This window comes from Balaenoptera ricei, chromosome 2, assembly GCF_028023285.1.
Source record: "Balaenoptera ricei isolate mBalRic1 chromosome 2, mBalRic1.hap2, whole genome shotgun sequence".
In the NCBI taxonomy this organism is placed as follows: Eukaryota; Metazoa; Chordata; class Mammalia; order Artiodactyla; family Balaenopteridae; genus Balaenoptera; species Balaenoptera ricei.
Window position 1 is genome coordinate 16,668,172 of NC_082640.1, and position 12,649 is coordinate 16,680,820.

General features: G+C 33.5%; 1 protein-coding gene across 19 annotated transcripts in view; it reads left to right on the top strand.

The window, feature by feature from the left end:
- CCDC7 (coiled-coil domain containing 7) overlaps nt 1-12,649 on the top strand; it is a 327,078-nt gene that overhangs the window by 110,909 nt on the left and 203,520 nt on the right. For all 19 annotated transcript variants that reach the window (XR_009500275.1, XR_009500273.1, XR_009500274.1 and 16 more), the window contains 2 exons: nt 1,385-1,450; nt 6,559-6,777. Coding sequence is in view for 3 of the 19 variants with exons in the window: in XM_059911398.1 (XP_059767381.1) it covers nt 1,385-1,450; nt 6,559-6,777 (285 nt within the window). In the remaining 16 variants the exon portion in view is untranslated. The remainder of the gene's footprint in view (nt 1-1,384; nt 1,451-6,558; nt 6,778-12,649) is intronic.

The following is a 12,649-nucleotide window of genomic DNA, read 5'->3' on the forward strand; positions in this document are numbered from 1 at the left end:
TAACCTTTCCAGTGGCTGTGGTTGCCCTGAACTCTGTACCCTGGTTTGTAAGGTCTAAAAACTCAGGTTTGTTTGTTTGTTTGAATTAGCTATTAGGGTTCTGCCTGGCTCGGAGGGTTTGCCCTCAGACTAGAAGCCAGGAAACAAGGATCTTATGTAGGACTCTTCCCTTCTTCCAAGTGTCAGCTTCTCTCAAGAATCTACCTACTCTTGTTTGCTCTCTAGTGTTGATATTTGTATTTTGTTTAGAGCTTGTGGTTGTTATGTGTGGCAGGGTTTGTCCAGTAGGAACTTGCTCTGCTATACCAGAATCAAAACCGGGGACTTTATTTTTTTTTGACTTTTTATTTTATATTGGAGTATAGTTGATTAACAACGTTGTGTTAGTTTCAGGTGTACAACAAAGTGATTCAGCTACAGCTACATATACATGTATCTATTCTTCAAATTCTTTTCCCAATTAGGTTGTTACAGAATATTGAGCAGAGTTCCCTGTCCTAGTTCCTTATTGGTTATCCATTTTAAATATAGCAGTGTGTACATGTCAATCCCAAACTCCTAACTATCCCTTCCACCCACCCTTCCCTCATAGTAACCATAAGTTCGTTCTCTAACTCTGTGAGCCTGTTTCTTTTTTGTAAATAAGTTCATTTGTAGCACTTTTTTTTTTTGCAAATGATGTGACAAGTGATTAGTCTCCATAATTTACAAACAGCTCATGTGGCTTAATATCATCAAAACAAACAACCCAATCAAAGAATGCACAGAAAACCTAAATAGACATTTCTCCAAAGAAGACATACAGATGGCCAAGAGACACATGAAAAGATGTTCAACATCGCTAATTATTAGAGAAATGCATCAAAACTACAATGAGATATCATCTCACACCAGTCCGAATGGCTATCATGAAAAAAAAAAAAAAAAAAAAAAAAAAGGAAAGAAAGAAACTGGGGACTTTAGATATGGTTCCTCAAACTGTCTTCCATCTGATGGAGAATTCTTGAGACTTTCCACGCATAGTAGAATCTACTCATTCTCACAAAATCAGAACTATATTTCTTTTGTGTTAAGAGTAGAGTTGCTTCTTTTCTTAAAATTTGAAATATTTGTATTTAAATATTTTAGGCCTTGAGAAAAGGAGTAATGAAATGTTTACTGTAGTTATAATTTCGTAGATTCGAAGTCACTTTTCCTATGGAAAATCAATAGGAAGCTATAGCTACAGAAGTTCCACCATTCTCCCTGAGAAGTGTGCAGTAAATGTTTATCCTCAAATCATCATCTTGGCTATCTATGCACTTTAGAAAGGTAATAATTATGACAATAAATTAATAAAAACAAAAATACTAAATGAATACTTTCCCCCCATATTACATCCTAGAAAGTAACACATGCTCTGAAAATTGAGAACCGAGTTCTTCGGGAACAACTGAAACAAGCTTTACAGGTAAAAAGATATCATGTTCCCTTGAAATTGTTAACAAGGGAAGAAAATATCTATAAACAACTTTTTAAATGAATAATTTTAACTTTGTAAACTAATAGGTCTATATATTGTATTATTTTGCCGGGTTTAAAGTATTCTCATTTTATGCAATGGAAATATATTAATAAAATTTAGTATGTATTCTTTCCAAAACAGTAAGCTAGAAAGAAAATTGATATACAAACTTAAAGCAATTTATTTCTAGATACAAATGGGTTTTTTTGAAATTAGCATAATTAGTATAGGATATATTGAAATAAGAAACTGGTGATTTCACGGAGGAACAATTAAGGAGGATTTGCTCATCCAAAAATCAATATAAAATATAAAAACACAATAACTAAAGCAGTGTGGTTCTGGATTTGGTACTGAATGAAAAGTCCAGAAACAGATTCAAATGAATGTAGTAATTTTATAGTTTATAGTTTTCGTTATTAAAATTTTTTCATAGAAGGATAAAATAGTCACAAAAGTAAACTACTGTGAAAACATTGTTGGGTTTCTAGTTAATGTAATACACTAAAATAAGTTGCAGATTGGTTTGAGATCCAAAAGTGCTAACTGAACTATTAATATATTGGAAGAAACACTGAGTAACAATTACATGTCTTGGCTAGAACAAGACTTCCTAAGCATTATACCATAAAGGAATATGTTAATATATTTGGCTATATATAAAATAAAACTTTTTATGGTTAAAAAATTCATGAGATATAAAGATAAATGGAAAATCTTTATAAAATGTTTCATATCAAGATCTTTTACAAATATACAGGAAATATGGATATTCTTCCTCCTAAATAGACAGAGGACACAAATAGGCAAGTCATAATTGAGAAACACACATGGCCAATAAATGCATACAAATATATTCATCCTTACTAGTTATCAAATAAATGCATTTTAAAATAGCAGAGGGATACATATTTTTTACCTACCATTTTGTTAAAAATTTAAGGAACAGAAATATCCAATATTTGTGGATTTGTGCTGCAATGAGCTGTCTTTCACATACTTCTATTGTCAGTATGGATTGATACTTTTCTGGAAGAAAATACATCACAAAAGTCTTGGAAAGACATAGTCTTTACAGTGAACCATTCCACTTCTAAAAATTTATTGTAAAAAAGAAAAAAATGTACAGATATTTTGTACAATATGTAGAATAGAAAAATTTTAATAGCAAATTTTTTTAAATTACCAATATGTCCATTGATAAGAAATTTGCTAAATTAATTAAGGTATATTATTAAAATGTACTTCTGTTAGCTACTCTGATTTGGATGTATATTTATCATCATGAAAACATACCTTATGACATTATTTAATGAAAAGAGCATATTATGCCTCTATGTATAGTATGATCCAATCTAGATAAAAGTTTAAAAATACATATACACATATGCACTAGCTATAATTAGAAATACTTAAAAAGAGTATATATCAACATGTTAACAGTGAGCTTTCTGTTTGTGGTGAGACTGTGAACTTTTTTCTTTCTTTCACACAAATAACTGTTAATATTACAAGTGACATTAAAAAATTTATTGTAGAAGAAATAAATTACTTTTCACATTTTCTTTTATTATTTGACATTACAGATCTTAATTATCTTGGGTACATTCTATGTATAATGTATGCATTTTATTAACTTTTATTGTGCCTGTATTATAATTAGAGCCTTAAAAAACAGTGGCCAGTAGAACCTCTTGGCGTATAAAAATAGCCCTTTAAGTAGAAGAGGTTTCTTCATAGTTTTTTTTTTTTTTAGAGTGGACATCCTTGTATTGTTCCTGATTCTAGAGGAAATGCTTTCAGTTTTTCACCATTGAGAATGATGTTTGCTGTGGGTTTGTCATATATGGCCTTTATTATGTTGAGGTAGGTTCCCTCTATGCCCACTTTCTGGAGAGTTTTTATCAGAAATGGGTGTTGAATTTTGTCAAAAGCTTTTTCTGCATCTATTGAGATGATCATATGGTTTTTATTCTTCAATTTGTTAATATGGTGTATCACATTGATTGATTTGCGTATATTGAAGAATCCTTGCATCCCTGGGATAAATCCCACTTGATCGTGGTGTATGATCCTTTTAATGTGTTGTTGGATTCTGTTTGCTAGTATTTTGTTGAGGATTTTTGCATCTATATTCATCAGTGATATTGGTCTGTAATTTTCTTTTTTTGTAGTGTCTTTGTCTGGTTTTGGTATCAGGGTGATGGTGGCCTCATAGAATGAGTTTGGGAGTGTTCCTTCCTCTGCAATTTTTTGGAAGAGTTTGAGAAGGATGGGTGTTAGCTCTTCTCTAAATGTTTGATAGAATTCACCTGTGAAGCCATCTGGTCCTGGACTTTTGTTTGTTGGAAGATTTTTAATCACAGTTTCAATTTCATTACTTGTGATTGGTCTGTTCATATTTTCTATTTCTTCCTGGTTCAGTCTTGGAAGGTTATACCTTTCTAAGAATTTGTCCATTTCTTCCAGGTTGTCCATTTTATTGGCATAAAGTTGCTTGTAGTAGTCTCTTAGGATGCTTTGTATTTCTGCAGTGTCTGTTGTAACTTCTCCTTTTTCATTTCTGATTTTATTGATTTGAGTCCTCTCCCTCTTTTTCTTGATGAGTCTGGCTAATGGTTTATCAATTTTGTTTATCTTCTCAAAGAACCAACTTTTAGTTTTATTGATCTTTGCTATTGTTTTCTTTGTTTCTATTTCATTTATTTCTGCTCTGATCTTTATGATTTCTTTCCTTCTGCTAACTTTGGGTTTTGTTTGTTCTTCTTTCTCTAGTTTCTTTAAGTGTAAGGTTAGATTGTTTACTTGAGCTTTTTCTTGTTTCTTTAGGTAGGCTTGTATAGCTATAAACTTCCCTCTTAGAACTGCTTTTGCTGCATCCCATAAGTTTTGGGTCGTCGTGTTTTCATTGTCATTTGTCTCTAGGTATTTTTTGATTTCCTCTTTGATTTCTTCAGTGATCTCTTGGTTATTTAGTAACGTATTGTTTAGCCTCCATGTGTTTGTCCTTTTTACGTTTTTTTCCCTGTAATTCATTTCTAATCTCATAGCGTTGTGGTCAGAAAAGATGCTTGATATGATTTCAATTTTCTTAAATTTACTGAGGCTTGATTTGTGACCCAAGATGTGATCTATCTTGGAGAATGTTCCGTGCGCACTTGAGAAGAACGTGTAATCTGCTGTTTTTGGATGGAATGTCCGATATATATCAATTAAATCTATCTGGTCTATTGTGTCATTTAAAGCTTCTGTTTCCTTATTTATTTTCATTTTGGATGATCTGTCCATTGGTGTAAGTGAGGTGTTAAAGTCCCCCACTATTATTGTGTTACTGTCGATTTCCTCTTTTATAGCTGTTAGCAGTTGCCTTATGTATTGAGGTGCTCCTATGTTGGGTGCATATATATTTATAATTGTTATATCTTCTTCTTGGATTGATCCCTGGATCATTATGTAGTGTCCTTCCTTGTCTCTTGTAACATTCTTTAATTTAAAGTCTGTTTTATCTGATATGAGTATAGCTACTCCAGCTTTCTTTTGATTTCCATTTGCATGGAATATCTTTTTCCATCCCATCACTTTCAGTCTGTATGTGTCCCTAGGTCTAAAGTGGGTCTCTTGTAGACAGCATATATATGGGTCTTGTTTTTGTATCCATTCAGCCAGTCTATGTCTTTTGGTTGGGGCATTTAATCCATTCACGTTTAAGGTAATTATCGATATGTATGTTCCTATGACCATTTTCTTAATTGTTTTGTGTTTGTTTTTGTAGGTCCTTTTCTTCTCTTGTGTTTCCCACTTAGAGAAGTTCCTTTAGCATTTGTTGTAGAGCTGGTTTGGTGGTGCTGAATTCTCTTAGCTTTTGCTTGTCTGTAAAGCTTTTGATTTCTCCATCAAATCTAAATGAGATCCTTGCCGGGTAGAGTAATCTTGGTTGTAGGTTCTTCCCTTTCATCACTTTAAGTATATCATGCCACTCCCTTCTGGCTTGCAGAGTTTCTGCTGAGAAATCAGCTGTTAACCTTATGGGAGTTCCCTTGTATGTTATTTGTCGTTTTTCCCTTGCTGCTTTCAATAACTTTTCTTTGTCTTTAATTTTTGCCACTTTGATTACTATGTGTCTCGGCGTGTTTCTCCTTGGGTTTATCCTGTATGGGACTCTCTGCGCTTCCTGGACTTGGGTGGCTATTTCCTTTCCCATGTTAGGGAAGTTTTCGACTATAATCTCTTCAAATATTTTCTCTGGTCCTTTCTCTCTCTCTTCTCCTTCTGGGACCCCTATAATGCGAATGTTGTTGCGTTTAATGTTATCCCAGAGGTCTCTTAGGCTGTCTTCATTTCTTTTCATTCTTTTTTCTTTAGTCTGTTCCACAGCAGTGAATTCCATCATTCTGTCTTCCAGGTCACTTATCCGTTCTTCTGCCTCAGTTATTCTGCTATTGATTCCTTCTAGTGTAGTTTTCATTTCAGTTATTGTATTGGTCATCTCTGTTTGTTTGTTCTTTAATTCTTCTAGGTCTTTGTTAATCATTTCTTGCATCTTCTCAATCTTTGCCTCCATTCTTATTCCAAGGTCCTGGATCATCTTCACTATCATTATTCTGAATTCTTTTTCTGGAAGGTTGCCTATCTCCACTTCATTTAGTTGTTTTTCTGGGGTTTTTTCTTGTTCCTTCATCTGGTACATAGCCCTCTGCCTTTTCATCTTCTCTATCTTTCTGTAACTGTGGTTTTTGGTCCACAGGCTGCAGGATTATAGTTTTTCTTGCTTCTGTTGTCTGCCCTCTGGTGGTTGAGGCTATCTAAGAGGCTTGATGGGAGGCTCTGGTGGTGGGTAGAGCTGACTGTTGCTGTCTCTTCATAGTTTTTAATTTTAATTTGGATCTGTTAAACTATGGATTATACCAGTGGTTTAACTTAGTTTCCTCTAACTCTGTAAAAATAAAATTAAGAACCAGTGTAGGCATGAATATATGAAGATTCCTGAAAGTTGTCATGTTGGCAGGAAAATGTCATAGAAATAATGCTTGACAAAGTTACTTTTTTAAAAACAGGAAGCTGAAAGAGCTAAGGAGCAACTTGGCTATTTCCAAAATCAAGAAATGGAGTTACTTAAAAGTGAGGGAAAGACCAAGACAACAGAAATGGGTATTGATAAAATAGAAGTTAAAGGTGAAGATTCAAAATATATACCATTGGAGAAAGACACAAGAAAAACACTAGTGGCAGATTCAGGTGGACAAAAAAAAAATGATAAAATTAAACATCCACAGGTAAGGAAATAACCAAAACAGTAATAAGTGTTGTAAGAAATTTAACCTTTTATATTATTATTTACTTCATTTGTATATTATTTTAAAAAATTTTCTATGCACTATCTTTTGCTTGGAATTTTGCCTTTTGCCTTTTGGTTATGTCAGTTCATTATTATCTGGAATTTGAATCTATAAATTAACTGTGTATTGATTTTTGTGGGTTTTTGGTAATCCAGGTATTTCCTTTTTTGTTCAGGACAGTTGATCCAATACAGACTTGTCAGATATAAAACAATGTTTTATCTTTAAACATTTTTTATTGAGGTATAATTGACATACATTATATTATTTTCAGGTATACAATATGATGATTCAGTATTTATATATATTGTAACTGGATCACCACAAGTCTAGGTAACATCTATCACTATACATAATTACAGAACTTTTTTTCTTGTAATGAGAACTTTTAACATTTACTCTGTTAGCAACTTTCAAATATGCAGTGCAGTATTAACCGTCATCACTATGCTGTACATTACATCCCCTAGACTTGTTTATTTTATAAGTGGAAGTTTGTACCTTTTGACTCCCTTCATCCATTTTGCCCACCCCCCCCCCCCCGCCCCCAGTTCCTGCCTCTGGCAACTACCAATCTGTTCTCTGTATCTATGCGCTTAGTTTTTGTTTTATTTTGTGTTAGATTCCACATGTAAGTGAGATCATATTGTATTTGTCTTTCCCTGTCTGACTTATTTGACTTAACATAATCCTCTCAAGGTCCATCCATGTTGTCACAAATGGCAAGGTTTCATTGTTTTTCATGGCTGAATAATATTTTACTGTGTGTGTGTGTGTGCACGTGCGTGCACGCGCTTATGTATGTGTGTGTGTATATATATATATATATATATAATATTTTCTTTATCCGTTCACCCAACAGTGGACACATAGGCTGTTCCCATACCTTGGCTAATGTAAATAATGCTGCAGTAAACATGGGACTGCATATATCTTCTCCAGTTAGTGTTGTCATTTACTTTGGAAAAATATCCAGAAGTGAATACTTCCTGGATCATCTGGTAGTTGTATTTTTAGTTTTTCTGAGGAACCTCCATACTCTTTTCCATAGTGGCTGCACCAATTTACATTCCCACCAACAGTGCACAAGGGTTTCCTTTTACCTATTCTCACCAACACTTTGTTATTTCTTGTCTTTATGCCAATAGCAATTCTGACAGGTGTGAGGTGATGTCTCATTGTGGTTTGGATTTGCATTTCCCTGATGATTAGTGATTTTGAGCATCTTTTCATGTACCTATTGGCCATATGTATGTCTTCTTTGGAAAAATGGCTATTCAGATCATCTGCTCATTTTTTACTCAGATTGATACTATTTTTTTTTGCAATTGAGTTTTATGAGTTCTTTATGTATTTATGTATTTTGGATATTAACCCTTTATTAGATATATGATTTTCAAATATTTTCTCCCATTTAATAGGTTGCCATTTCATTATGTTGATGGTTTCCTTTGTTCTGCAGAAGCTTTTTAGTTTGATGTAGTTCCACTTGTTTATTTTTCCTTTTGATGCCTTGCTTTTGGTGTCAAACCCCCCAAATTCAATAAGACCTATGTCAAGGAACTTATTGTCTATGTTTCTTTTTAGAAGTTCTATAGTTTCATGTCTTACATTCAAGTCTTTAATTCATTTGGAGTTAATTTTTGTGTATGGTGTAAGAAAGTGGTCCAGTTTCATTCTTTGCATGTGGTTTTCCAGTTTCCCAACACCATTTATCAAAGAGACTGTCCTTTCTCCATTGTATATTCTTGGCTCCTTCATCATAAATTGATTGACCATATATGCATGAGTTTATTTCTGGGCTCTCTACTCTGTTCCATTGATCGATGTCTGTTTTTCCCCCCATATCATACTGTTTTGATTTCCATAGCTTTGTAATATCATTTGAAGTCAGGGCACATGATGCCTCCAGCTTTGTTCTTCTTTCTCAAGATAGCTTTGACTATTCAGGGTCTTTTGTGGTTCCATACAAATTTTAGGATCGTTTGTTCTATTTCTGTGAATATGCCATTCGAAATTTGATAAGGAATGCCTCAAACCTGATGATTGTTTTCAGTATTATGGACATTTTAACAATATTAATTCTTCCAATCCATGAGCATGGAATATCTTTCCACTTATTTGTGTCTTGTGCCATCAAGGACATATAGTTTTCAGTGTACAGGTCTTTCACCTCCTTTGTTAAATTTATTCATAGCTATTTTATTCTTTTTGATGCAATTGTAAGTGGCATTGTTTTCGTAAGTTCTCTTTTGGATAGTTCATTTTTATTGTATAGGAATGCAGTAGATTTTTGTTAATCAGTTTTGCATCCTACAACTTTATTTATAGTTCTAATAGTTTTTTGGTAGTCTTTAGGGTTTTCTCTATCATGTCGTCTGCAAATAGTGACAGATTTATTTTCTCCTTTCCAATGTAGATGCCTTTTATTATTATTATTATTATTTTGCCAAATTGCTGTGGCTAGGACTTCCAATAATATGTTTGATAAAAGTGGCAGGAGTGGGCATCCTTTTCTTCTTCCTGATTTTAGAGGAATTGCTTTCAGCTTTTCATCTTTGAGTATTACATTATCTGTGGGTTTGTTATACATGGCCTATTTTTTGTTGAGTACGTTTCCTCTATACCCACTTTGTTGAGAGCTTTTGTCATAAATAAATGTTGAATTTTGTGAAATGTTTTTTTCTTTTACAGCTATTGAGATGATCATACAACATTTATTCTTCATTTTGTTAATGTGGTATATCACATTGATTGATTTGTAGATATTGAACCATTTCTGCAGCCGTGGTAGAAATCCCTCTTGCTCGTGATGTATGATCCCTTTAATAGATTGTTGTATCAGTTTGCTAACATTTTGTTGAGGATTTTTGCATCTATGTTATTAAGGGATGTTTGTCTGTAATTTTCTTCTCTTGTGGTGACCTTGTCTGGTTTTGGTATCAGAGTAATGCTGGTCTTGTAAAACGAGTTTGGAAATATTCCCTCCTCTTCTATTGTTTGGACGAGTTTGAGAAAGATTGGTATTAATTGTTCTGTGGATATTTGATGGAATTCATCAGGGAAGTGTCCTGGTCCTGGACTTTTGTTTGTAAGGAGTTTTATTTATTTATTTATTTTCTTAAACATTTTTATTGTAGTATAATGCTTTACACTGGTGTGTTAGTTTCTGCTGTATAACAAAGTGAATCAACTATATATGTGTACATATGTCCCAATATCTCCTCCCTCTTGCGTCTCCCTCCCACCCTCCCTATCCCACCCCTCTAGGTGGACACAAAGAACCGAGCTGATCTCCCTATGCTATGCGGCTGCTTCCCACTAGCTATCTGTTTTACATTTGGTAGTGTATATATGTCCATGCCACTCTCTCACTTCGTCTCAGCTTACCTTTCCCCCTCCCTGTGTCCTCAAGTCCATCCTCTATGTCTGCATCTTTATTCCTGCATCTTTACTGTAGACAGTTTCTCTGCTTTCAGTAAAAGTATCTGGATTTGAAGAAATCACTGTGAACAAACACTGGAAAATCTGATAGGTTCCAGGGAAAATGATCATTAGCTTTATAAACATACTGAATGTGAGGTTAAACTTAGTAGTAGCAAGAACCCACAAGGCTATTTTCTTTTTTATACTGTTACTTGTATGTATTTATTGTAACAGCATGTACTCTCTGTAGAACATTTAAAATATTCAGAAAATAACAAGAAAAGAATAAATATCTCTGACAATGCCAATTTCCAGAGATAATAAATAAAATTACGGATTCATTATCCTTAATAGTAGTAATCAGTCTGTTCAATTTTTCTTTCTTCATGATTCAGTCTTAGAAGGTTGTATATTGTAGGAATTTATGAATTTATTCTTGATTGTCCATACTATTGGTGTGTAATTGTCATAGCAGTCCCTTTGGATCCTTTGTATCTCTGTGATATCAGTTGTCATGTTTCCTCTTTTATTTCTGATTTTATTTATTTGAGCCTTTTATCTTTTTTTCTTTGTGAGTCTAGCTAATTGTCATTTTTGTTTATCTTTTCAAAGAACCAGCTCTTGGTTTTATTGATTATTTTTCGGTCATTTCTTTAGACTCCATTTCATTTATTTCCAATGTGATCTTTGTTATTTCCTTTCTTCTACGAAACTTGGGCTTTGTTCTTCTTTTCCTCAGAGTGTAAATTTATGTTATTTATTTGAAATTTTTCTTATATGTGCGTTAGGCATTTATTACTATGAACTTTCCTCTTAAAACTGCTTTCATTGCATCCCCTGTATTTCAGTATGTTGTATATCCATTTTCTTTTGTCTCAAGGTACTATTTTAATTTTGGTTTTGATTTCTTTCTTGACCCATTGGTTGTTCAGTAGCATGTTGTTTAATCTTCACATATTTGTAAATTTTCCAGTTTTCTTCTTGTAATTTATTTCTATTTTCGTAATATTGTGGTTGGAAAAGATACTTAATATGATTTTACTCTAATCCTAAATTTGTTAAAACTTGTTTTGTGGCCTAACATGTAATGTATCCTGGAGAATGTTCTGTGTGTACTTGAGAAGAATCTGTATCCTGTTTCTTTTGAATGGAATGTTCTATATATATCTGTTAAGTTAATCTGATCTAATATGTCATTTAAAGACAATGCTTTCTTATTGATTTTCAGTTTGGATGATCTATTCATTGATGTAAGTGGGGTATTAAACTCCCCTACTATTATTGTATTGCTATATATTTCTCCCTTTAGGTCAATTAATAGTTGGTTTATATATTTGTTGCTCCTATATTGCATGCATAATATTACATCCTCTTGTTGGATTGACCCCTTTATCATTATGTAATACCCTTCTTTGTCTCTTGTTATGGTTTCTGTTTCAAATTTTGTCTGATAGAAGTATAGCTACTCTAGCTTTCTTTTGGTTTCCACTTGCATGGAATATCCTTTTCCCATTCCTTCACCATCTGGGTCTTATTTCTCTTTCTCTCTTCCTTTGTGGTTTGCTTTCTTTAGTGGTATGCTTAGATTCATGTCTTATCATCTTTTGTGTATCTACTATAAGTTCTTGAATGGCGGTTACCTTGAGGCTTTCATGTAACAAGTTATATTTATAACAGTCTATTTTAAGTTGATAACAACTTCAGTTTAAATACATTCTAAAGCTCTACATTTTTACTCTCCCCTTGCCATGTTTCATGTTTTGGATGTCACATTTTACATCTTTTTGTCTTGTGTATTTCTTAACTAATTATTGTGGTTGCAGTTATTTTTACTGCTTTTGACTTCTGACTTTCACACTAACTTTATAAATGATTCATTCACTACGTTTATATTTACCTTTGCCAGTAAGATTTACACTTTCACATGTTTTCTTGTTACTATTTAGCACCCTTTCTTTTTAGCTTAAAGAAATCACTTAACGTTTCTTGTTAGTGTTGTTTAGTGGTGATGAGCTCCTTTGGCTTTTGCTTGTCTGGAAAACTCTTTATCTCTATTTCAATTCTGAACAAAGATGTTGCCAGGTAGAGTATTGGATGGGAATCTTTTTCTTTCAGCACTTGGAGTATATCACAACACTCTATTCTGGCCTGTGATGTTTCTGCTGAAAAATATGCTGACTCCTTTTTTTTCTTTTTCTTTTGTTTTAATTTTTTGGCCACACCATGCAGCATGTGGGATCTTAGTTCCCTGACCAGGGATCGAATCCGTGCCCCCTGCAGTGGAAGCACGGAGTGGAGTCTTAACCACTAGACTGCCAGGGAAGTCCATATGCTGACTGTTTAATGGAGGTGCCCTGTTGCTTTTTTTTTCTTGCTTGCTGTT